Source organism: Struthio camelus, chromosome 17, assembly GCF_040807025.1.
Source record: "Struthio camelus isolate bStrCam1 chromosome 17, bStrCam1.hap1, whole genome shotgun sequence".
NCBI lineage: Eukaryota > Metazoa > Chordata > Aves > Struthioniformes > Struthionidae > Struthio > Struthio camelus.
The window spans coordinates 4,497,997-4,522,109 of NC_090958.1; the positions used below are offsets into that span (position 1 = coordinate 4,497,997).

Consider the following 24,113-nt stretch of genomic DNA (forward strand, 5'->3'; position numbering starts at 1 on the left):
CAACCTCCCCTGTCCCTTCTCCCCTGGACCTCCTCTTGCTCTGGGCCTCCTTCTCCCCTGGGCCATCTCCCTGGGCCCACCTCACCCAGGCCACCTCTGCTTCCTTTGGGCCAAGGGGACGAACACAGAGCGCTCTTCAGACCCCAGAGGACAGGGGAGACAAACCTGCTCATGCACCGCCAGCGCTCCCAAAGCCAGCACAGGGGAACGCGGCGCCAAGCCTGGCTTCACCCCTGGGCACCCAGCGCTCAGTCTCAACAGCTGAGCTGAGCCACCCCGTGCAGCCCGAACTCGTCGCCCAGGCGGGTGGCCACCCCCTCACCACACTCCCGTCCCTGAGGGCCTCACCCCCACCCTCCACGTGCCCAGGTTCTGCGTGTGCCAGGAGGTGGCCCAGCTCTGGGATCATCCCAGGACCCCACAGCTGCAGCCTCCTGCAGCAAGTGATAACATCAGCACTGTACATTTTAAAACTCCCGAATCCAAGTTTTATTACTGTGTCGGAGAAGAGGGATCACTCACAATATATTGTTCAAAAGAAATACATTCAATAGCATTTACAGTAGAATGACATTAAAATCCTCTAGAGGGAAAATAGAAAGACTAGGAGATGGTGCTCAGATTAAGTGTTGTCACTAGATGACCTCTGGAAGATACAACAGTTTTTTAAAAATTAATCTAAAAAATGTGAGATTTCTTTCTTGGGGTTGTTCCTAGCACCCCCCTGGGCTCTGCTAAGCTGTGCAGTGTCTGTGATGGTGACTTCTAGACGGATGCATTTACTGGAGGTAAATCAGAAAGGACTTCTCAGTGTCTCGGAGTCCAGCAGGGCTGGGCACTGAGGTGCCAACACTTAATGAGCAACATTTCACTCTGCACTTTCCTCAACTGCAAGAACACATGTGTCTTGTTAAGGGATGGCCAGTGCAGGAATTTCCCACCTTTCCAAGCTCTTGGATAATGCTTGCATTGACAAAATAAACACGGAAAATAAGGCATTCTGAAAAGCTAGATTCCTAGTCCATTTTATAAAACTGAATCAGGCCTTCCCTGGAGGAAAACCCTATGTGTGACTTTTCTTGTCATTATAAACCAAACTAGGAGAACAGCATAAAGGAAGGTGTAGTGCAGAGCACCTGCCATTGTCCCACTTACAGGAATGGGTGTCTCCAAAGGAGAAGATATAAATGCCCTGGTGATGGGACATGCCACAGCTCTCTCAGCAGGCTGGATCCAACCAGCTGAATGCCTTTAATGCAGGAATTTGGAAAATTTAAGAGCTTCACTGGCTTTACTGAGCCATAGGCAAACCACCGGGAGGAAACAGTGACTATGGCAGGCCTGCCTTCCTGTAATACCCAGCTCAGCATTTCAGAGACCCAGCTTTGAGGGTCACACTCCTGAATCTGGGGCATCCTGAGAGCTGTCCCTCACACCCCAAATGCACTGTTTCTAGATAGGAATGACCTTTCTCATGAGAACATCTTTGGAATATGACCGCATCTGGCTTTGGAGCAAAATGTTACTTCTCTACTTAAGCAATTACTCAATCACCATTACCCCTACATCCCTACCTCCAGGACAAGTCTAAGGAAATATAGCGTACTCATACTACAAAAACTCAGACAGTTGCTTCTGTCTTCATTATTTTTCATCTATTTTGTACCATATAAATTTAAGCAAAATAATTTTTTATATATTTATATATATATAAATTAGAAGCAAATAAATAAGATTAAAGGGTACATTGAAATCGGTGGGTGTTGCCACTCCAATAGCCACTCACTACTGTTACATCGTACAAGGTCTATATATACTGTACACATAGGTATGCTGTAAATAACAGGTATGGAGGTGCCGTAAGAGAAGGTGACCAGAAGGGGACTGATGGTTTAGGAACCTGATTGCATAAGTGTCCCATGTGCAGCCTGGGTTTTCCAGTTATCATTGCCTCTAAGTTCATTATTGCTAATTATCTTCCAATGTGGATGTGACAGCCACAAGTGGCCTCTGACCCACAGGAGGGAGCAGTCAGCATGATATGATGTAGACTCAGAGAAGAAAACATCAGAAATGAAATCCAATGAGGAAAACACAAGTGTCCAGGTCTCCTTGAGTCTCTCTGACCCAGCAAGACTTGCTGGGCATATTATCTTCTGGGTTCTGCCACTCCCCCCGCTCCATTTCTGCATTCAGGGACCAACTATACCTGCACAAATGCCCTGTGTCCAAGTATCACTCACTTCTGCTCCTCACCAATCATCTGCAGGGCCTGTTCAGCTCTTCCTGGGGCATCCAGTGCCACAGCAAGATGACGGTGCACATAAGGGATGAATGGCAGATGTGGGGCTCCCTCATCTATGTTCTCAGGCTGCTGCCAACCAGCACTCACGGGAAGGCAAGGACATAGGCAGAAGAGAGGCTCCTGGATAGTCCGTGGGTCTTCCAGATGGATACAGAGCTGAGTTCAGCCTGGCATTTTCTTCAGAGACTGCCCCAGGGCTCCAAGGTGTTACGAAGAGTCCCCGTGAAAATTGGGAAAAGCAGAGGCACAGGCTTTGCCAAGGGGATCTCCCATTGCTCCAGGGAGGAAGCAAAGCCTGTGCCTGCTGCATTCAGGGGCTCCAGTGCAAGAGGGATATTTTAGTTATGACCTGAAACTCCTCCTGGGAGAGGTTTTTATACTAGGAAAGAGAAGTAAAACACCTGGAGGAGGCCCAGAGCCTGGCTTTCCTGGCACCAGGCAGCAGTAGCCTTCAGGAACTGGCCCTCCGGCCCTGGAGCCTGTGACTCGGCACATTTGGGGACTGTCTTACTTACTGGGGAAGACATCGGGATGTGAGCATGGATCCAGGACAAAGGCTGCCTGCCAGAGAACCGCTGGCACCCGTGCCTGTTCCAGGAGCATGGGCAGGAACCTGCTAGCAGGGAGGCTGCCCCTGCCTGCTGGCCAGTCCACACTACACCAGCTCTGCAGGAGACCTCTCCACCCGAGCAAGTGGCACCATGCCACCTCCTCCCTGTTTCTCTCACCTCTCCTTTGGGCTTTTCATGTTGCCTGGGGTAAGGCACAGCTCAACATGGAAACTCTGTCTGGAAAGTCCCTGTGCAAAAGTTCAGACTCCTGGGACCACTGGGTCCTGCTGCAGAGATATGGAGGGAAGAGCCCTGATATGCTGGATCCAGCATCATGGAGCATATGCTGGTCTACAAACCGCTCTTTGCTCTGTGCTCAAAACACCTCCTCTGAGCCCGCCAACATAAGCTCAGTATCTCCTGGGTAGACAGCCCACTTTCCTGATCTCAGCAAGAAACTCTTTCTCCTTAGGATGCAGCTGCAGGAAAACCAAACCAAATGTAACCCCAATCACCCCCACAAAGTATCATGTTAAAGACAGTCCTAAACCTTGACTAAACACTGAAGACTGACCGGAAACTGCTCAATATGCTTCTTCAATAAAAGAAATTTAAGAAAAGGTTACCAGCTGAAATATCCTAACTGGTATTGCTGGGATCACAGGGCACTGCGGAAGCCACCAAGAGAACACAGGATCAAGCACCTCAGCCACAGTCCCTGGAGGCAGTTTTCTGAGCAGGGCTCAGAGAGTTGCTTCTGTCTTTAAAGGAACCTGAACCAGGAGCAGATTTTTTTTTTTTTAATCCATAAAGTCCACACACAAATGGGAAAAAAAAATGTCAAAGGAAGAGCTCACACAAATGTACGGCATCCCCACAATGCGAGCATCTTTGGAAGTTGACGTCTCAACCAATACAGCTGAGGCGCTGAAAAATATAGGCAGCAACTCCTGATAGCAATAAATATGTCAGGCTAAAAATTAACCAGATTCAATGTGTCCTCATTCCTAATTAGTAGCTGAAAAAGCCACCATAAAAAAAAAAGAAAAAAAAGAATGCTATTTATTAGTGCGTAAAAAAATAGGTCTGGAATCCCTGTTTAGAATTTCTCTTTAAATTTCTGCACGTATTGACTCTGTGTATGTGTTTCTTTGCACTGTAACCTGACAGCAGGACGCTGCCAGCGTGTCCTCACTGTCCCTCTGTCTATCCCAGTGAAGAGAGAGGTCCAGGGCTGGCCACCCCAGAGCGAGCAGAGCAGCTCAGAAGATGTCAGGGCACATACTCCAGTCCTGCTTGTCCTTGGCCTCCCAATATCCACCTTTATAAACACAGATCAGCTCCCCTGTCATGGGATCCACCTTCCGCTCAAACCACAGTGGGATGTAGCCTTCATAGTCTTTGCCTGTACAAAGCAGAAAACACAGGGTCAGGGGTGGTTTTACCTCTGCCATGAAGTTCTGCCATAACTTCACCAGGGGCCCAAAGTGACACTATGCCCAGGGCCTGAATCAGTGAAGGCTCTGTCCTCCATCCCAACACCGGAGCCCTTTCAGGGCTGCCCAAGTCGGCTATTTTTTACCCCCAGTTTGGCAGCGAGGGGCACTAGGCCCTTGACCCAGCTCTGGTCATCCCTCTGACAGCTCAGAGCATCTCACCTTCCTCCAGGGCTTCCACGGCCTCAGCCTCCCGCCTCCGGCGCACGGCTCTCTGCTTCTCTTCTAGCCGCTGTTTCTCCACATTGGCCTCATCCCACCGCCCACTCTCCATGAGCCGCTGGTCAGGTCTCAGCCGGCTGTCTGTGGGGGCCACTCTCTCCTCAGGCTCATTCAGGGTGAGGGCCAGGTCAGAGAAGAAATACATGTTCTCGGCATTCTCCCTGGAGCCAGAGAGCCCAGATCAGGACGTCAGAGGTAGAGCTTACCTGAGCTAGACCTCTCCATCCATTCATGCGCTTTTGTCTCATCCCAGCCCATCAAAGCTGCTCCTGCTATTATTTTGATCCCCAAAAACACATGTAGAAGGCCCTTTGGGGAGCCCTGCCTCCCACTACCTTAGTGGAGATGCCAGCAACGTCTCTCCTGGACTAATTCTGCCACATGGCCTTCCCGGGGAGCAGAGACACCTCCTTCGTTGGCTAGCTCTGCGTGAGGAAGCTAAACACCTACAAGCTGATTGCAGTACTGCATACCTGAAATATGAAATAGCTTAACCCAAAAGACCTGAGACTGAAGAACAGGGTGGCTTAGTCCCGAGGGGCCATGCACAGCACGGGTGGCACTGCGTGGAGATGCTTTCCACTGGGAACCACTCCAATAGAGTACCTCCAGATCCAAATCAGGGACCAGCTGCCAGTGCTACCAATGGCTGAAGGCTGGTTTGGTGTTTGGTTTCTGGATGAGGCATCCAGCCAACAGGAACTAGCAGGGATGCTGGACACGAGCAGAGAATCACCAGAACTCCTAATACAATACAAAAAGGACTGATTCAATGCACTGGGGAGCTGTCGTGCCACTTCTCTGGATCAGAGCTGTTGGAGAGATGTCTGCTCACACACACAGTTGTTCTCCTGCTCTGCTATGCTACTCCGAATAAAAAAAAACACCATTACAAAATCAGCATCAAGCTGGGCTGGGTGGGAGCAAAGCTGGATGAAGAGGGATGAGAGCAGCCCACTGTGGCCAGGAACGTCAAGAGACGGTTGGTCCCCAGAGGGCTCAAGCAACTAGTGAGACAGGATGGCCAGTGACTAGCCAGCAAGGCAAAGCAGCCAATACATCTCCATCCCATGGTAGGGCTAGCAGTCAGGAGAACGAAAAAACCAAACCTACACGGTGTCTCTGGTTGCCCAAGAACAAAGCCAACTGCAAAAGTCCCCCAAAGTCGAGGAGGACGATAAAGAGTCAGAGCATCTCCCAGTGCGCTTGCATGGCTCGGCTGCAGGCGCACACCTGGACAACAGTGAGCTGGTTAAACTGCTGCCAGCCCTTAGCCAAATACCAAACAAGCCAGGGCAAATTCAAAGTGCAGGGCTAAGCCCTGTTCACAATGCGAACGCTTCCCTGCTCTATGAAGCAGCACACTGGTCCAGGATAACTCTGTGAAGCAGTTTTCCAGCCATGCTGGTATTCGCCTTCTCTTGCAGAGACTGCCCTACCTGCTCTCCCCTCCTGACACACATAACCCAAAAAAAGCTGCACAGCCACAGAAGTCCTGGTCCCTTTCCACTGTCTTCAGCCCTGTGCACAACAGAGACACCTTCAGAGCAATCCCCTCCAGAGCTCTTCCCTCCCTCGGGGCTATCTGCACATTACAGAATTACACCTTTATCCCCAGTGCATTTTGTCCATCGCTGCAGCACAAGGAGGCTGCAGCGGTTTAACAAGAGGAGCTCTGCACCCTAGACCCCTGCACCCTATGCCTGAGGACGTCACTCACGGAAGGGGGTACTTCTTCCACAGGACCCTTGGCGACAGGGTCTGGTAGACAGTTTTCTGTTTGCCCTCTGAGCTGGTGCTGCCATGGCTGCTCTGCACTATCTTGGAGCACTCCATCTTCTCATCCCACGTGCCAGACATGACGTAGTGAGCCTTACCATCAGCATCAGTCACCACCCCTGTCACCTGGCAGAAGGACAGATAAAATTGCAGAATGGCTCTGGTGGCGTTTGAAAGTACCCAGAGGCAAGGAGATGGGCAGGAAGCCAGAATGCCCTTCAAGCAGCCCAGTCAAAGTAGCTGGATCTGGTGTTTCAACTGGGGCTGTAGCGTCCTTGTACATCAAGACAGACCCTAGCTGTCCCTTGCACAAGGAGAGCATGGCCCACCCTGACCCGGCTCCTGCAGTCGGGTCTCCAGCCCATCCAATCCTTTCCAGGTCTTAACCACAGTCTGCTAGTGCTGCAACTTTAACACAGAGCCAAGCAGAGCCGAAAGACAGGCTCTGGTTGACATGGCTGGTTCCCTCCCAGGCCCTCCTGGTGACCTATGTCAGACAGAGGTGCCAGCCCAGCTCCCAGGAATGCTCTTTGCCCTGTGCTGGGTTCATCCTGTCTGCCGTATTGCGATCCCATGAGCTCTGGCTTGGCTCGGAGAGAAAAGCCAGGCCTCACTATGCACAAGGCTGCTAGAACAAGTAGGGATATCTTTGGACACGTACCTTTCGGGGGACATCTCTGGAGAAGTAGCTGTAGGGGGTAAATTTCAGCTGGCATTTATCTTTTGACTTATGGTTAACAATCTCTATTTCACCAGACTAGATAAAAGACACAGAATCACAGGAAGTGAGAGACTTGCAAGGAGATAAATCAGGCATTAGTTGTAGTTTGTGCAGATACAAATAAACATCAGCTGCAGCATTACTTCTGTTCCCAGCTCCGGGGGCAGGAGCAGTGCCACTGCAGACAGCGCCGCTGAGGGACCGGGGATGCTGGCAGCCCCAGCCAGCCCCATGGCTTGCCAGCAGCAGCCTGCTCTGCTCGGCAGAAGCAAAATTTATCACGCACCAGACCTGGCCATGTGTGGCCGGTTATACCATCCTGCTCCATGGAGCTGCTGGCTTTGGAAAGAGCCATTGGGAGCTCCAAACAGCATTCCCCCCACCCCTGCAGGGGAAACACATCTTCCTGTCATGAAAGGAATATTCTGGGGAAGTCAGGCGGGATTGGCACAGCAGGAAGGAAATGTCCTTCTAGTTCCTCTACCCTTGCCCTGGAGCCAGGCAAGGCTCGGACAGGGACCCTCCCCTGGTACCAGCAGCCACTGACCTGGTCAATCCAGAGCTTGCCCACGATGATGTTGTGAACGGTGGAGGTGACCTTCCTCCAGACGTAGTGATTCCCGCTGGCGTGGAACTCGAGGTGGATGGCGCCTGCGGAAAGAGGAGAGCGCAGGGCTCAGCGTGGGAGACTGGAGGGGCAGCGCAGCTCAGGGCAGCTGTCGTGCCTCCCCGGAGCACAGCGACACCCCAGCACCGTGCTCTTCCACGGAGCCAGCCTGGCCCCTCTACCTACATCCCCATTCCCCAGCCCCAAACCGCCTCTCAGCAGCTGAGAAACAGAAGGTTTAGTGCCTTTAGGCTCTGTCTTTACTCAACTTTGCAAAACATGGATTTTTGAGTCTGAGTGCACAGTGTTCCCTGCGGGCAGCGCCAGCATTACATCTGCATCCTTCCTTCCCTTTGCTGCATGCTGTCTTTTTATCGCTCTAGTGAAGTTGCAATATCTGCAAGGTCCTGTGCCCTCTTCCCTCCCTGCAAAAGCTCTGATTTTAAAAGTAGGTCAGAAATGTGCTGCCTGGTCGACTGTTCACTGTCATGAGACAAATCAGCCATCCTCGGTGTTAGCATAGCTCTAGGACGGGCAGAGGGGACCGACCCTGCGTGTGCCTGCCCAGCCCAGGGACTATGAGATGGGACCAGCCCTGCTTGTGCCCACCTCAGCCTGCAACAGGCAGAAGACAAATAAAATAGTTGCAAGGAGACAGCTTACTGAACGTGGCTGTTAGGGAGGATACTAAAACAAGCAGAAACTTAACCTCTGACTATCCTTTAAATAAAAATCCATTTACGGGCAAGCAGGAATCTGATTTCTGTTGTCTGCTGGCTGCCCTCACCTCCCACGGGCCATAGTCCTGCACTGGACAAGGCTTATACAAGGACAGTAACTCAAATATTGTGCCAGCTTGTGTGTCGTCTTGGCACAAGTTAAGACAGGAATGGGGTTACTTCCACATCACATCCACTGTGGTGCTGACAGTGAGCAAACCAAGTCCTCTTCTCTCAGTGTGGTATAATTTCCATTTCCAGGGCAGAGGAGTTGTGGTTGATGTTTTCAGGATTGTCTGCAACCAGGAGTACGAAGATCTGCACTCCTGCTTGCTCAGGATGGAAATCACCCTTTCTAGTTTGAGGCTGTACCTGCTCCTAGTTACCCAGGGCTCCCCCAGTAATTAAGGGAGAGAGACTGAGACCTTCTAGAGATCCCACCCAAGGTCCCAGCTGCATGTGTGCCCAAGGGATCAGCACCTTGGTTTAACTTTGAGAACTGCACAAGCAGCGCCAGGAAAGCCAAGCCCTCGTCCTCAACACAAGTCACCTACCCAGTGGCATGATAGAGAGGTATTTGCCCCTGAATTTGCTGGCGATCGTGATTTCTTGCCACAACGTCCAGCCTCGCTTAGAATACACATGATGGGCAGCTGCCGGGGGATGATGGCTCACCTGGGAGAGAGAAGAAACAGTCTGTCAGGTCACACCAACCCATACCAGAGAGCAAGAGGAAGGAGCAGAGGGCCCCCCGCCCAGGGCTTCTGCAGTACTCAGCCATGAGGGCATGAGCCCAAGGAGAGGCTACAGCTACATGCCAGCTTTGGCGTGAGGATGCCATGCTTTCTGACCTCCCGAAGAAGACTACCTTAATTCATAAGGAAACACCACCTTGGGCTCCCAGCCACGGCTGGGCATCTCCAAGGCCAGGGGAGGCACTAGTGTTACCCTGGGGCACAGATCACCTTCTCCATCACAGTCACTTCCCATGAGGTAGCCTGGCAGCACGCGCAGGTGCAGAGAACTTTTGCCAGGTTTTTCTAAGGCAAAGCATCAGCTGTAAAAAATTTGAATTCAGCAGTTTTCTATCAGTGTGAGACAGTGCTAGACCATGACCCCCTGGAACAAGGCCCCACTCTCCAAGGATCTCGGCTGAGAAAGAGTGATGTGCTGAAATTCAGCCCAGCAATGCCAGTGTAACAGCATCTCTCCCGCCCGCAGCAGCTCCCATTGCTTCTGCCTGGAAAAATCCTGGGGGACACAGCTCTCCACGTCACCTGCTCAGCCAGCAGGGGCTTGGCCTTGCCCCTGCTGGCAAACCAGACTGCAGCCAAAGGAGATAAAAATCTGCAGCACAACCTTCCTGAAGGCTCTGGGGACACTGCTCAAGTAGTGACCCTCGTGATGACTTGTCCCTTTGGACAGTGTTCATATTCCCCTGCCCTGGGACATTCACATCATGGGAAGAGCACAAAGCTGCCTCACAAACGCTACGTGAGATGAGACTAGGCCATCACAGCCCGTCTCCAAAGAGCTCAAGAAGACAAGAGGGACTGAGGGTAGCCCACTCTGCGGCAGGGGCATGCTGGCAAAATGACTTGGTGGAAGAAGGAAGTTCCCTAGTGATGCTCACAACACCTTTATTTCTGCAGTGCAGCTGATTGAGAAACAGCCAGAACGCTAAGACCACGTGGCAGTCCTTGATCTGCTGGGGGAAACAAAGGTCTCCATCTGCATAGGAAAATCTGAGTGAGCAGACTGGGGTGAGCTGCTGAATCACTGTTGTCCTCAGCAGAGACCACCGGGGAAGGAATCAGCCCACGCTGCTGGGCACCCTCCACCTTTCCCTCAAGCGGAGCCCTCATTCAGTCAATTTGTGGCTGCCCAGCACAACACATACCTTCATTTTCTGGGAACACCAACAGACCCAACAGTTGCGGCACTGTGTTAAGAGATGATTTGCACCGATGTAATTACAGCCTAAGTGCCTTGAGCAACTGGATTACAAATGTGAGCAGAACAAAAATCTCTCCGTTAAATCCCACTATAACCAGCAGGAGAAAATCCTGTTTGGATAACTGGATTTCATTCACAAGATTATCAATACTTTGCTCAGCACGTTGGAGGGCTGACCAGCAAACAAACATACACTCCAAGGAAAATTAAGAGCACTGGAAATAACATCCATCTGGCCACACGGCCCCAGGCCCTGGAGCATGACCCATTGCAGCCCGTACCTAGCATGGTGCCAGGATAAGACTGCCCATAGCAAGAGGTACTGCCAATCCTGCACAGGTGCAAACCCATGCTATCTCTGATTTTGCCCTTTCAGATGTGTCCAGAAGAAGGATTTAGTGACTCAGCTCCTGGATCAAAAGCTCCAGAGCGCTGCAACAGAGCAGTTTTGCTCCAGGTTGTGGCAAACCTCAGTTCAAGATGAATCTCTTCTACATGTTCGTGGGAAAGAAACAGGATGGAGTGGAGGGTTAAGAGCTCAAATGGCTGCTATATGCAAGCCTACACTTTTTGAGCATCCAGAATCCACACGTCCCCAAGGCAGCTGGTGTGGGCACACCAGAGGGGACTGAATTTTCCATTTCAATGTGCATTTTGCACCAGGAGCAACTCCACTCCTGCAGAAGTGAGGCTGTAGAGCACCAGAGTGAGAACTGGTTCAGCACCAGTGTTCAGACCGTTGTCCTGCCCTGGCCCACAGACCTCAGCCAGGTAGGAAATGGACAGCTTGAAATCATGCCAATGGGGTCCATTGGTGACAATGGCAGCCCTGGGGAGCATCTGACACCAAGATGTGTGTGGTATGGGTGAGGGAAGAATGAAACAGCCAGGCAGGAGGGCATGACATGACAACGACACATTGGATATGACAGGTAATAGCGTGAGAAGTGACAAAAGTTAGAGATAGCACCTGGAGGGATGGTCAGATTTGGTTAAGGGGAAGCAACGTGAGAAACAGCCAGACCTCAGAGATAACTGGAGGAGAGCGCTGGAGACCTTTTGGGGAGCAAAGTCTTGCAAGCCCAGTAGTACCTAGATAACTGTATCAGTAATAGCATGCAAGGCTGAGATTGCCTAGGAAATGAATCAGAAATACCAAATTTAGGTGGGGATGTAGCAAAACCAGGATCAACAGCAAAAAGTAATTCAGTGTGGGTTGTTTATGTAGGAGGTGACTGGGACGGAGAAAGGGAGTACAGTGATGGTGGAAAGGAGGGCCAAGAAAAAGGAAAAGGGCTAAAAAGGTATGCGAACGATGTGATCCAGGCTATCCTGTAGCAGCTGACAGGCAGCCCCACACTTGCTCACCGCAGCCCAACTGAGGACAATAAACCAAAGCTGTTGCTCTGACCACACCACATATGTGAAACCTGCTTCAGCAGCCAGGACGACTGGGATGTGGGGTGCTTTCCCTGCCTAATGGACAGATTGACCATCCTGGCATCACCATGTCAGCACCCACGCCAGGCATCAGCACCTGCTCACCGCTTCCTAACACTAGGTTGAGCAGGGTCACAGGTGGCATTAGGGAGGTATTTGAGAATGTACAAAGCCAGAGAAGCCAGAGAAAACACGTGATCATCGTTCCCGCTCCTGACTGCTTTGGCTTCTTGCTCCCCCAGCCTGGAAAGCACATTCTTCACTAAATTCTGAGTTATTTAGATATCAGTCATTCATCTGTACTTTGAAGCGACAGCAGAGGACATTCATAGCTGTAGTCCATAATGCTCTGGTCAGCAGTGCCCTCGCTTGCTGCAATCCCTGGCATGAGCTCTGGTGACTGAGACAGACCACATGGACATCACTGGTCACTGCAGGAGAGAAAAGCTGGCTGCAAGCAGAGCTACCCCAGTCAGATGTGCAGCTTTTGGTGGCATAAAGGGACAGCAGACGCATGAATGCTGGAGAATATCTACTGAAGCACCTTTATTTTTGTCACTGGCAAGAGGCCACACTTCCAGGAGATCCAACACAGCCTGCTCGCTGCTGGGGCAGGCAGGGCCCATGGCTTGCTACTATCACTGCCCAGAGGAGCACTGCAGGCTGCTGCCAGCCACTGCCAAGACAGAGGGGCAGTGCAGAGCTTGAGAGCTCACGGGGGATGATGCAACGGATGGATATGATGTGATGGGAAGTGTCACCCTGCCTTGGGCTACAGCTTTGCCAAGCATGTGCCAGACTTTGGGCATCCATTATCATTGAGTAGTTTTTGTTTACACCTGCATGTCCTGCTAGGAGCTGATTGCAGAGCATGAAGCCTGCTACAGCTGCTGCTCCAGACTCAGGTGCAAAGATTGGCCAAGAGCTCCTCAGAAATAGCTCAGCCTTGCACAGGAGCCATGCTGGCAGGCAGGCCAGGCCAGTGCTCTCAGGAGGGTACCAAGCAAAGAGAGTAACGGGAAAGTCTGCAGGGATAGCAGCGCTGCCTGTTTGTAGCAGTGGGCTGCCTGAGGAGGAGGAGATAGGAGCTTTGCAGAAACACAGAGTGCTCTCTGTGGAGGTTGGGAGGCTTGGAGCTGATTGCAGCCACCCACAGAAAACACCACACTTTCAAAATTAGCTGAAACAGAGACAATGTGGAGCTTTCAGGGGAGTGCAGCAGCCCAGGGGAAGACCCAGCATCCCCTCCTTGGAAACCTGCAGCTTTCTAGGACAGGGAGCTGAGCACCGTTCGCAGATATCTCAGTTCACTCAGAGGCATCCCGGTGACATCTGGGATGGCAGTTATGGGAATGCACATACCGACAAGGCTCAGAGCACACGAGGCATAGACCAAATGCCACAGGGGACATGAGAAAAAAATGCAGGGACCAGACCATGCTCTGTGTCACAGGGAGACTTACACCCCACACTGGCCTCATCGCTGCCTCACAAGCCCTGCAACCCCAGCTGCAGGTCTCTCACCCTCCACATGGCTCAACACGTTTATCCAGCTGCTGAACAATACTACCACGATGAGGGACTTCAGTGAGTACAAACTCAGTCTAGCACTACCGCGCTGGCAGGGCTGGACAACCAAAATCCTTTCAAGCAGAAAGCAGAGACAAACAAAGCAATGCCAGGGGAACGCAGAGGTGCCTGGACTTCCTCACTGCATAGTCCCGGCGTGCCTGTCTGCATGTCTGACCACGTCAGATGCGAGCGTCATGTAGCCCAGCACAGCATGTCCGGATTAGCAGCAAAACCCTTTTCCCTTACTACACCCCTCTACGGAGCTCTGTTTTTGTGCAGCTCTGCCAGGGCGCATCTGCTTTTTCTCAATAGAAAGCACTCTCTGGCACTCTGGGCCAACTCACTGCCAGGGTAGTATGACACCCAGCATAGACCTCCCCATGTCCTTGGTGGGTGCCCAGGCACATAATTTCTCCTTGCCAGGGACTCTCTATGCAAAGCTTCTATGGGGAGCTCTCTGCAGCAAGGGAGACCAGTTTGAGCAGTGTGCACCATCTCCAAAGCCAAAGGGGACTGGGCAGAGGGGGGCCTCATGGCCACCAGGCACCTGGAAGATGTGGCTTGCAAGCACCATCCCTAGCTCTGCAAAAGTCGGCTCAGCAGAAAAGTGGCTCATCCCCAACAGCAGTGCCTGGGGTGCAGCTGGGGAGACCCTGGCATGGCAGGAGGCACCCAGCTTTGACCGGACAGATCCCACAGGCAGCAGAAGTGGGCTGCACAGGCTGCTGGCCCTAGCTTCTGAGCACAGTTCAGACTGCAGGCTGGAAAAGCCTGAGCTCAGAGCAGGCTGGCCTGGAGGCAGAGGTGGTTCTTCACACAAGAGCTGGGCTCTGGCACTTGATGGGGAAAACCAGCTCAAGACACGCAAGACACTAGGGTAGAACCACTTGCTTTTCCCCTTTCCTGGACCCTGCTACTCTCACCTCAAAGCTAGGATCCTCCAGCTACTGCAGTCCTGGGCTATCTCCCAGTGCCCGGCCGGCACTGTTCTCCCTCAGCCTGCAGATGCCTCCATTCTATTTTGGGCTCATCTGGGAGATAGGCATGAGTACCAGACTGTGCTGCAACAGAGCGTACTTTTGCCGTGCAGCTCTAGCCTGTGGCCCAGTGCTCCTGCTTCATGAAGGCATTTCTCACCTATTTTGACATTAAAGACTATCACTTTAAATCCCAAAGGAAACCAGTGCAGAAGGGGGAAATAAGTTGGGTGTCCAAGCACTACTGCAGCTGCTAGGGCTGATTCCCATACCGTGAATCAATGAACTACAGCCCTGACCCACAAATCTCACCTCACCAGTCTCAGTGGGTACTGCCTGCCTCTGCAGGTCTTGGATCTACACTGGCCTTTGCAGAGGGATCGAGATTTGTGATTCTGATTGAAGTTTCTGAACTTTGAAAGCTGTGATAATCCCTCTGCTCCAGGGATCCCAGCCCCCGAGACAGCGCGGAGATCTGGACAACACAGACCACCCCCTCCCACCAATATTGTGTCCCACCTGTCACATCCAGCAAAGGGTTAATAAATGGCCCAGGAAGGCAGGATGAACCAGCCAACTGTGCTAAATGTTATCTTCTCAAGAATCAATTTTCTTCCCAGGTCTCAACTCATTAAGCACTCCAGGTTTTTAATTAAGACCTACTGTTTGACTGATGTGTGTCAGATGTGCTCTGCGGTTAGAGCATGAGGATGCCAGACATTCTCAGGTTGTCCTCAAGCTCTGAAACCAAAATCTTTTCAAGCCAACAAGAAGGAAATAAGACCCAAAGACTCCCTCTAGCCTGAAGAGATGCTGAGAAGTGGGAGGAAACATGCCACAGCTTGCTGTTATCACTGACACTGGCTACAGGGGAGCTCAGGTGAGGAGAGTTACTCCTTTTTTGCTTGAGTGTTAAGGTGGTGCAGAAACTCCAGCCCCAGGACAGGCTGCCAGGAGATCTGCCAGCATGACAGAGGCCCTTCTCTTCCCCTCTGCCCCGTGTCTCCTGCTCTGCAACACTAGGGAACAAATGCTCTTTTTCTGCTTCTGAAAAATGGCTTGCGTTGGATCCACTGCTCCTTCTGCCAACGGCAAACTGCTCGCTGTTTTGGCCTTGCTCAATGCAAGGAGATGCTGGTTCTTCAGGGAAGGGCTATTTTGGGCAGACATGAATCGTGGGACAGTGCTCCAGCTGCTGGGCAGACATCAAGACCCCCGCCTCTGCAGATCACGACTTACCTGCTCACACAGGGACCGAAAGCCAAATTCATCCAGCCGGTCAAGCTCATAGGTTTCCCCCAGCAGTGGGTTGAATGGCTTTGCTGTGCGGTGGACAGTCGTCGAGTAGGAAGACACTGAAAACGCAGCAACGAAGCACATCTGCTCCGTGGAGCTCTCACACTTGACGGCTTTGTCCAGCAGCTCATGGTACTCCAGGTCCTCCGTGAGCCGCTGCAGCATGGAGAGCGGCTCATTGAAGTTTACCTAGCGAGGGGGAGAGGAGTGAGGGTCAGCGCGCAGCATGTGGGGCTACACAGGAGGGATGCCCAAGTAGGCACTTACCCATCTCCTCTGCAGAGTCCCTGCCCCACCAGACCCATGTGCCCCGCGCCCTGCCCTGCCAACCACCTGCATCTCACGCCTCTGCCCTCTGAGCGCCGGGGACCGAAGTGGAGCGGATGCACTGCAAGAGTCAGGGGTTCAGGGAGGACGGGAGCTTCACCTAGCGGAAGCAGCAGCCTTTTAATCCTTCCTGCCCTCCTCTCACCCATGCATCAGGCGAGAGCTATAGCAAATCTCCTTTAAAAGGCCCCCATGGGACTGTGCTGCCCTGGGAGAGGTGAAGGGACCCGAGGGCAGCTCACAGATCAGTACCCTGCATGGGTGTTGCCTCTACAGCTTCATCTAAAAAACATCAACTAAAGACGAGAAAGTCACACTCTGCCACGCTCCCCGAACCATACCACGAGAGCCTGAAGGCTTTGAACTGCCCAGCTGGGATGAGCTGGGAACAGCCGGAGCAGGGAGCTGGCGGCCCTGTGAGCTAACCAGATATCGTCCCCAGTCACGCACGCACGCACACTTCGCTTCAGATCTCCAGCGGGCACCGATGACTCCCAAAGCGAGTCTCAGCAGCAAGCCCAGCTCCCTCCTGCCTCCCGGCGAGCATCCCGCAGGCCTCAAGCTAGGGGCAACACGGGGGGCAGAGATGCTGCTCGTGTCACTGCTGGCACGCTCTCCCTCTGCTGAGAGCAGTGGCAGCATTTGTCCTTCTAGGGATCCCTCCCGCCACAGCTACTGATGCTGTTAAAAAGCAACCCCTTTCCAGGCAAGCGCAGGGCACAGCCCCGTGTGCTGCTCCTCAGGCCCTTGCATCACCTCCTGGCAAACAAGCCCTTCCCATGCAGTCCTACACATCAGCGTGTTGGGAGACCCTTGAAAACCTTGCCCAGGGCCACCGAGACCGGCACCTGTCCTCCCTCCCGCACAACGCATCTGCCCAGCTTGCAGGTGCAACAGTCGGCGAGCCAAAGCATGGCCGAGGAGCGGAAGCAGGGCTGAGCCCCAGGCACGTTCATCTGCCTCCAAGATCCTGCTCGTCATCGACGTCTGTGCCCTCGATCCTCACCAGCCCCACGGCGGCAGCTGAACAAGTGCAGGTGTCTCACTGCAGGGCTGCCATCAGGTAGTGTCAGGTCGAACCTTGTCTGACTGCTAAACGGAAGCTTAGGGAAAATGATATTTTCTGTTACATGAGCGGAAGGTCTTCTGCCTGGAAACAAGCTGAAATGGGCGTTTTACATTCCGTTTGGAACAGCAAAATTATTTTAGAGCAAGCAGATGTTTGGAGGATTAAAGAACTGTTTTTCACATAAGCCAAGCTACATGTTGTACAGTAAGAAAAACAAACCCCAAAGCATTCCTGTCTAGGATTTAGCCTGTAAGCACCAGAGATCGTAGAGCATCCAAGAAAGAGAGAGTTATGTAGAAAGGGTAGCAGTGCATCCACGGAAGAGCAAATCACGACCAGCATGAGATAACTCTCAGAAGAAACCCAGGCAAAGCAGCCCGTTCAAACAGGCAGTACAAGAACAAAGCCAGCAGCTGCGTCCTCTCCATCAGAGCTGCTCAATGACAAATCAAAGTCTCTCCACGGAGGAAGAAAGATTAACCCACTAAAAATGCAAAATCCTCAAGCTATTTTACTCCATTTCAATGCTGCAGATTTGCTCATTCACAGTAAAAATTAACAAGTGTGCTAGTAGTTCACACACAGAAATTTTTCTATCCATCATGTCCCTTGGGGAGAGGATGGTGTCTCAAAAATGCTCCTTAAAGACCAAGAATCAGGTGGAGCACATGGAAGTAGAAACTCCTCGCGAGTAGAAACTCGCCATCGGCAATCCCGATCCACAGCACACAGAAGAGCCTCGCCGACTTTCTGTACTATATATAATTAGTTAAGTTTCAAAACAGCCCTTCCCAAGCTGCCTGCTCTGCTTCCTTCTCATCTCTCCTTTGCTCTGTTAACTGCAGCGTAGCTTTAAAGACCTTATTAGACAGCTCCATTTCAATTCACAGAGCTGCCAGTTTCTCCTGCGCTCCGAGTAAATGTGCCCGGCAGAGAGAATTTAAATGGCCATTTAAAGCATATTAAAGGGTCGCCCATCGCCTTTACCACAGGCTCATTGTTCTTGGAGTAAATCTCCCAAATAAATGCCATGCGAGGCTGTGCTTCCAGGGCGCAAAGCACCTCTCTGTCCTCCAATTTCAGACAAGAGGAAAAACCCCTTCTGCACCTGGGGGCTTGAGGGCTACCTTTATTTCCCCATAGTAGAGGATATCAAGACAGAGGAGCTAACGGCAAGCGGCTAGTGCTGGGCTAAGCAGTTTTTGGACAACACAGCTCTGTTGAACAGCTTTAGAGTCAGTAGGGCTGGGAAACTCTGGATCCGCTTGCCCCAAGGAAGGATGGTGTAATTACTTCCCTAGAGCTGACATCGGAAGCTGTTGTGGGAGGCAGAACATATTGTTCTCAGGTTTTTATTTGGCTTCAGCAGCTCCTGGAATGATTTGATTGATAGGAAAGGTATGAATTTCCTCTCCCCAGGCACTGCAGCTGCTGTATTTCTGTGGCGGATATCAAGACCTGAGCTCATTCCTGTACCCATCAAGCCTTTATCTGATATTGATGTTGATGCAGAAACACTAACAGACAGCACTGGGCTGAGTATCGCTGGTGGACACAGCACAAGGAAGAGACCAACTCACATCTCTGACTTGAGGGTTGTCAGGCACTGTCCTAAAAAGACCTAACGTATAACCAGTTGAGCAGGTAAGCTTCTGTAACACACTCTTTCCTCTATGTTCCACAATAGTACCACAATAACCTAAAGCCATCTTACAGTTCTCTCAAGCTTGTCAGGACTTCACATTTTGCTGGGAAATGGATGATGTACAGCAGCACCCGGTCCCATTCATGCTGCTAACTGGGCAGGTCAAGACCTGCTGGTGAATCAGCAGCTGTTTTGCTCTGAAAAGCTCTTTCTGTTGCAGTTCTAGGGGAGATTGCGTGGGCTTTGGCATGGACAGCACTTCATCTGGCTGGGTACGAGCTAGCATGACCCAGCCCCATCTGCAAAATCAGTGGCAGGATCCGTCTGCCCTTGTGTAGGGGACTGGAAGTTACACGGCTCCATCCGAGCCTTGTCTGTTGTACACATGCCATTGCTGGCCAGCCCTTTCCCAGGGAGCGCTGCTCATTAGTTAGTCTGCTGACAAGCCACATGCCGTGGGACACCTCCAGCCTCTGAGCAGGACAGGGAGTTTGTCACAAGGCGCAGGCTCAGCTCCTGCCAGGAGGTGGGTCTGGAGTTGCTCTAGGTCTTAGCAAAGACTGGGATTTCTCCTCCTCTTCTTTGAACGCAGTGAAACGCCTCCAAGCTCAATGGGAGTAAATGAGGCTCAGCATAGTTTATCTGTGAGAATTAAATGCACTGCCCACTCATGTTCTGCAGTAGCCCTTGTAAGAAGACTTTCTCCAGAGAGACCCCTGCCAGCAAACCCTCTCTTCTGAACATCTGCAGAAAGCCAGCACCCCAGGGAGTGAACGAAGCAGCATCCGGTGGGGGGAAATCTTGCCTGTAAATTTTTCCTGGGGTGCCTCCTTCACTAAAAGGCTGCTCTTTGCAGGGAAGATAAAGGTACTTTGGGTCATCAGGATGAGACCCACAGTCCCTCTGTGGGCCTCCAGACCATCTGCTCAGGGAGATCACAGTCTCCTTAGGCAATGCAATTGCTTGTAAGATATCTGTAGCCCTCACAAGAAAGTGTCTTGGCTCACATCACTAACTGGGGACTTACTTATCTAAAAAGGTCTCTGCTAAATAGCAAAGCTCTGTGAGAAGGAGCCTCAAAGCACATAGCTGCAATACATTTTCCCTCATGCAGGTGAATGAGACAGTGTTCAACCTACCAAAGTAAGACACTCCATGCCCTGACTGTGCAAATTCAAAATGTTGGCTCGGGAGACATGAGAAAAGCAGCATTACTGAGAGCTCCAGGATCCAGCCAGCTCCTGCTTTCACTAGGACAAGGGATGGGGATCCTGGCTAAGCCAAAGGAGACTGGACCAGATCGCAGCACGGTCTTCTGGGGGACAGCACCTTCCCACACTCTGCTTAGTGAGGACTCACAACAGGGAAACTGTGCTCTCCAATAAGATCTCCTGGTCTTAGGCCTTGGGTGCAATGCATGAATCCAAAGGGATTTGAGCTGTCCTGGTTCTCTCCTTGCCTCTACACCAGTTTGATTTGCAAAGGACATTTAGGCGATGCTCCTCTCTGTTCTAGCTCACCGTGGGCACTCAAGGGAGCAGATGCATGCGAGCAAGCTGCCAGGGATGCGGGTGCTCCAGGGCTGTCTGCATCCAGCACAAGGGCAGGAGAAGGGATCAGACCGCAAGAATGGCTTCAAAAGGTCCCCAGCCTAACAGTTACAATGCAAAAGCCGGTTACCACAAAGCAATTAGCAATACAGATTCATGGTACTGCATTCATCAGTCAGCCCCAGACATCTACAGCTCATCCGCTGTGGGCTGGAAGTCCACAGAAGGGAGGGAAGGATGCAAACAGCCTTCCTCCTGTCGGGCAGGCTTTGCTCCTCCTCAGCTTGCTGGCGCTACCCGACAAGACCACCTGCATTTGGCAGTAGGTGGAATTTTTCATGGGCCAAATAAATTGCAGGGAGAGAACGTACAGCTCAGTCAGACCCAGCAAAGCTGACCAACGAGGGCATATCATTGCTGCATCGTGGGGCTGGGAGGGAGAGGAGTGAAACGGCTTTGATGGGCTTTGCCAGTGCAGTGGGAGATGGCAGGCACAGGACTGCCAACGGGGCACGGCTCGTGGGAGAGGCAGCTCCATGCTCGACTTAAACAGGGATCCTGCAGTGGCCGCAGTCCCAAGGGGCTTTGCTCCAAGATGGGGGATGTTAGAGGAAGGAGCAAGACAGCCAGGTTAGTTCCTTGGAACTAACCCGAATTCCTTCCCCGAATATGCCAGCCATCTCCTTGATGGACAACATTCAAGCTGCTCTTACCTTCACAGCTGTATGTGCTGTGTGTACGTACGAAGAAGGACTTTGTGAGGGGCACCCAACACACTCGACAGCTGCATGACCAAGGTCTGTAACCTGACAGCTTCAAAATGGACAGGCCAGCCACAGCCAGAGACACTGAGCCACAGTAGCCACATCCTGACCATCACCCCAGAGGGAGCTGGTGACATGCTCTCTGTCCTGCCCAGGGCCTGCTGTGCTACCACAGCACCTCACTCATCGATAAACTAATTTGGAAGCAGATCTCCACCAGAAGCGACCAGCCAAGAAGGACTTCCCCAAACTTTGCATCTTTCAGACCTCAGGTCCCTGCTGCCTGCAAATGCCTCCTCAAGGTTTGTTTCCTCTGCACACCCTCACGTTGCACAAATGTCACCTGAATTTTGAAAGAAGACTATCCCCTCCACACCCTCCACACACTCTGGTGATGTTCTCCCTTCTTTGTGTGACACTACGGGCCTGCAGGTACCACCCAGCCAGTCTGTCCACCGCAAGCCAGTCAGGCCAAAAAAAGCGTTTAATCTGCTTTCTAAGAGTCGCTCAGATGTCAGCCCCTGACACCATGGTGCTCTATGCACAAAGCCTGGCCTCTCCGAGACAGGGCAGCCGGCCTCACTCTTCTTCACTCTTGGCTGATACCTGCAGACACTGCACGCACGCAGCTCCCCTGGCTGCTAGCAGGACCAGGCACGGCCCGTGGTCCCTGACCTGAGGAGCCAAAACCCAGATCCTTCATGTGGCGAAGAGCTGTGCCCAAACCAAGACCTCAGCTCAACGCTCACATCATGGCACCACCCTTTCCATGGTCCCTTGGCACTGCTGGCCACCCACTCGGCACCAGTCTGGTGGAGTGGCTGCGATATGCTCACTTACAGGCATGGGGATCTTGGACAGTTCTTTGCCAATGCAGTTTTTCATGATGCTCCAGAGGTTAAGGCTGTAGTTGGGTTTGTCGGGGATGCGGGTCCGTCTCCTTTTCTTGGGTAGGAGATCTTTGCAAGTTGATTCATTGTAGCTGGTTTGATTGGAGCTGTCAAACACCTGTGAATGCATCAAAAGAAACACAGGTTTAAGCCAGACTCTCCCAGCAGACCCAACCAGAAAATGCCAGCTCCTGGGGCTCCAGCTCTTGGACGCTGCTCCCTCCCCACTCAGGGCACATCGTTGGCATTGCTCAGTAGAGGCCAGGTAGGCTGGGTCAAAATGTAATGGGGTAACTGTCCCCCTTGCTCTGTCCTGCTACCCCCCAGGAGGACGTCTGAGGTGTTTCTGTAAGTTCATGGACATCTCTCCCACTGTGGCTCACAGAGCAACCAGCTCTGCTCCCATCCTCAAGGCCTGGCAGGGAACCACACGGAGAGTCCCGCAACCAACCTCTTCCCTTGCTCATCTCCCCTCATGCCATCGCACTGGGCCTGTCCCCCACTCCCTGTGCGACAGACTCACACTGTCCTCCAGGTTCCAGTCCTCAGGATGACCCTCGCTGGCCCCGCTCAGGTTACTGCCAGAACGTCTGCAGGGAACAAAGTGCCAACTGATAAATGCGAGGAAGGCAGACAGGAGCCATGTGCGGCACCGCGCAGCCACCGCCACCCAGGACGTCTCCCTGCCCTGGGAAGGAGACAGGGGGACAGAGGCTGTGCCGTGGGCATTACGAAGGGAAGGTCAGCACATGTGGCAAAGAGCACAGCAGTGCGAAGTGGGCCTCTAGCCCAAACAGATACCAAGGGAAGAGTAAGGACGGGACAAGGCAGAACCAGACAAGATACATCTTCCTTTGCCTGATACTCCCAGCCCCAAGGGATCTCTCTTCCAAGCTCCTGCCTCGGCTCCTCTTGAGCCCATGTCCGTGTTTTGCTGATGCCAGCTGCTAGGGCAGAGGATTCCCATCTTTGCCAGAGGAAGGGCTTAAGTCTGCCCATCCTCAGCCTTGCAGGCTCCAGGGATGCAAGCACAGACAGACACAGCAGGGACGGGCAGCCAGCTGGACAGTAGGCTGTCTGTTTTTGGGGACGTGCATGCACTAGTAACTCCCCCTCAGGAGAGGATGCTGCCTCTAAATCCCAAAAGCAAAGCCAGGCTATCTCTCCCCTGCTCTTCCCACATCCAAAGCAGGTTTCATCAGGCTACACCTTGCAACTAGTGGCCCTGGGGTGGGGGTGGGGGGGGGGTCATACCTGTGGTGCTTGGGGTCTGCGGTTACAGTGATAAAAGCTGGTGCATCCTCCATGGCATCAAAATACTCTGTCTCCTCATCTTCATCACTGGCTTCTCCTTTTGCAGACTGCACGCTCCCTGTTGGCACAAAGGGTCCGAGCTGCTCAGCTCACTGCTACCTCTGCAGCAGGATATCCATGCGTCCCACCAGCACACACCGCTGCTGCCATTCCCCCGAGCCCACCCTCCTCCTGCCGTGTGTCGCCCTCAAACGCTGGCTCACTTCACATCCTCGTCCCTCTCTTCTCCATCCCGCTCCATGCTGCTGAGAGACCGCTGGGCTGACTGCAAACTCCTCTGAAAGCAAGTATGTGCCCGGGCAGCCCGAGTCCTACTCTAATTCAGGAACACATGGCTCCTCTGCCATGCTTGAGAGAACCTCCAAAATGCCCTCAGCCTAAGTGAGCCAGATACATGCACGTCATGCAGCATCCAGTCACATCTGATACAGCTCCCATCCCAGCATGGGCTCGTCTGCCTGGAAATCCGGTTAAGATTGAAAGAAAAATAAGCCAAGTGTTTCGGGTGGTGCCCAGAGACACTTCCTGGTCTTCAGCCTTCCCAGCCACACACTTGTAAACATTTCTCTTCCTCGCTGCTGGGGGAGAGATCGCTGCAAAGACGGGAACTGTCTGCAGCCTGGTCTGCTCTCCCAGCCGGGGCAGAAAAGCAGCCCTCGCACGTGCGGTCATCCTCTTGCACCTCCCGCTGTGGCTGCAGCCTCCCTTCACCCTCCCCTCATCATGCTCCTTCGCCCCTCTGCAGACCCCCGTGGGACCCGAGCGCTTCCCCTCAACTGTCACCGCTAGCCTTGCGTGCCTGCTCACCCTGCAGACGTTAAACCCAGCTGCTTTGGAGGCACAGGGTGCCCGCTCCTGCCCTGCCTGCTGTGCCGCTGCCTGCGCCCTCCCCAAGCAGAGCCCCACCTCGGGC

General features: G+C 52.6%; 1 protein-coding gene across 7 annotated transcripts in view; it reads right to left on the reverse strand.

Moving 5' to 3' along the window:
- Positions 1 to 461: 461 nt before the first annotated feature.
- Positions 462 to 24,113, reverse strand: part of OSBP2 (oxysterol binding protein 2) — a 167,240-nt gene continuing 143,588 nt past the window's right edge. For all 7 annotated transcript variants that reach the window (XM_068910963.1, XM_068910958.1, XM_068910965.1 and 4 more), the window contains 10 exons: positions 23,141 to 23,258; positions 22,410 to 22,476; positions 21,837 to 22,004; positions 15,585 to 15,830; positions 8,955 to 9,075; positions 7,622 to 7,725; positions 7,015 to 7,110; positions 6,295 to 6,479; positions 4,515 to 4,735; positions 462 to 4,261 (listed from right to left, as the gene is read on the reverse strand). In XM_068910963.1, the coding sequence (XP_068767064.1) occupies positions 4,119 to 4,261; positions 4,515 to 4,735; positions 6,295 to 6,479; positions 7,015 to 7,110; positions 7,622 to 7,725; positions 8,955 to 9,075; positions 15,585 to 15,830; positions 21,837 to 22,004; positions 22,410 to 22,476; positions 23,141 to 23,258 (1,469 nt within the window). In that variant the 3' untranslated portion in view covers positions 462 to 4,118. The remainder of the gene's footprint in view (positions 4,262 to 4,514; positions 4,736 to 6,294; positions 6,480 to 7,014; positions 7,111 to 7,621; positions 7,726 to 8,954; positions 9,076 to 15,584; positions 15,831 to 21,836; positions 22,005 to 22,409; positions 22,477 to 23,140; positions 23,259 to 24,113) is intronic.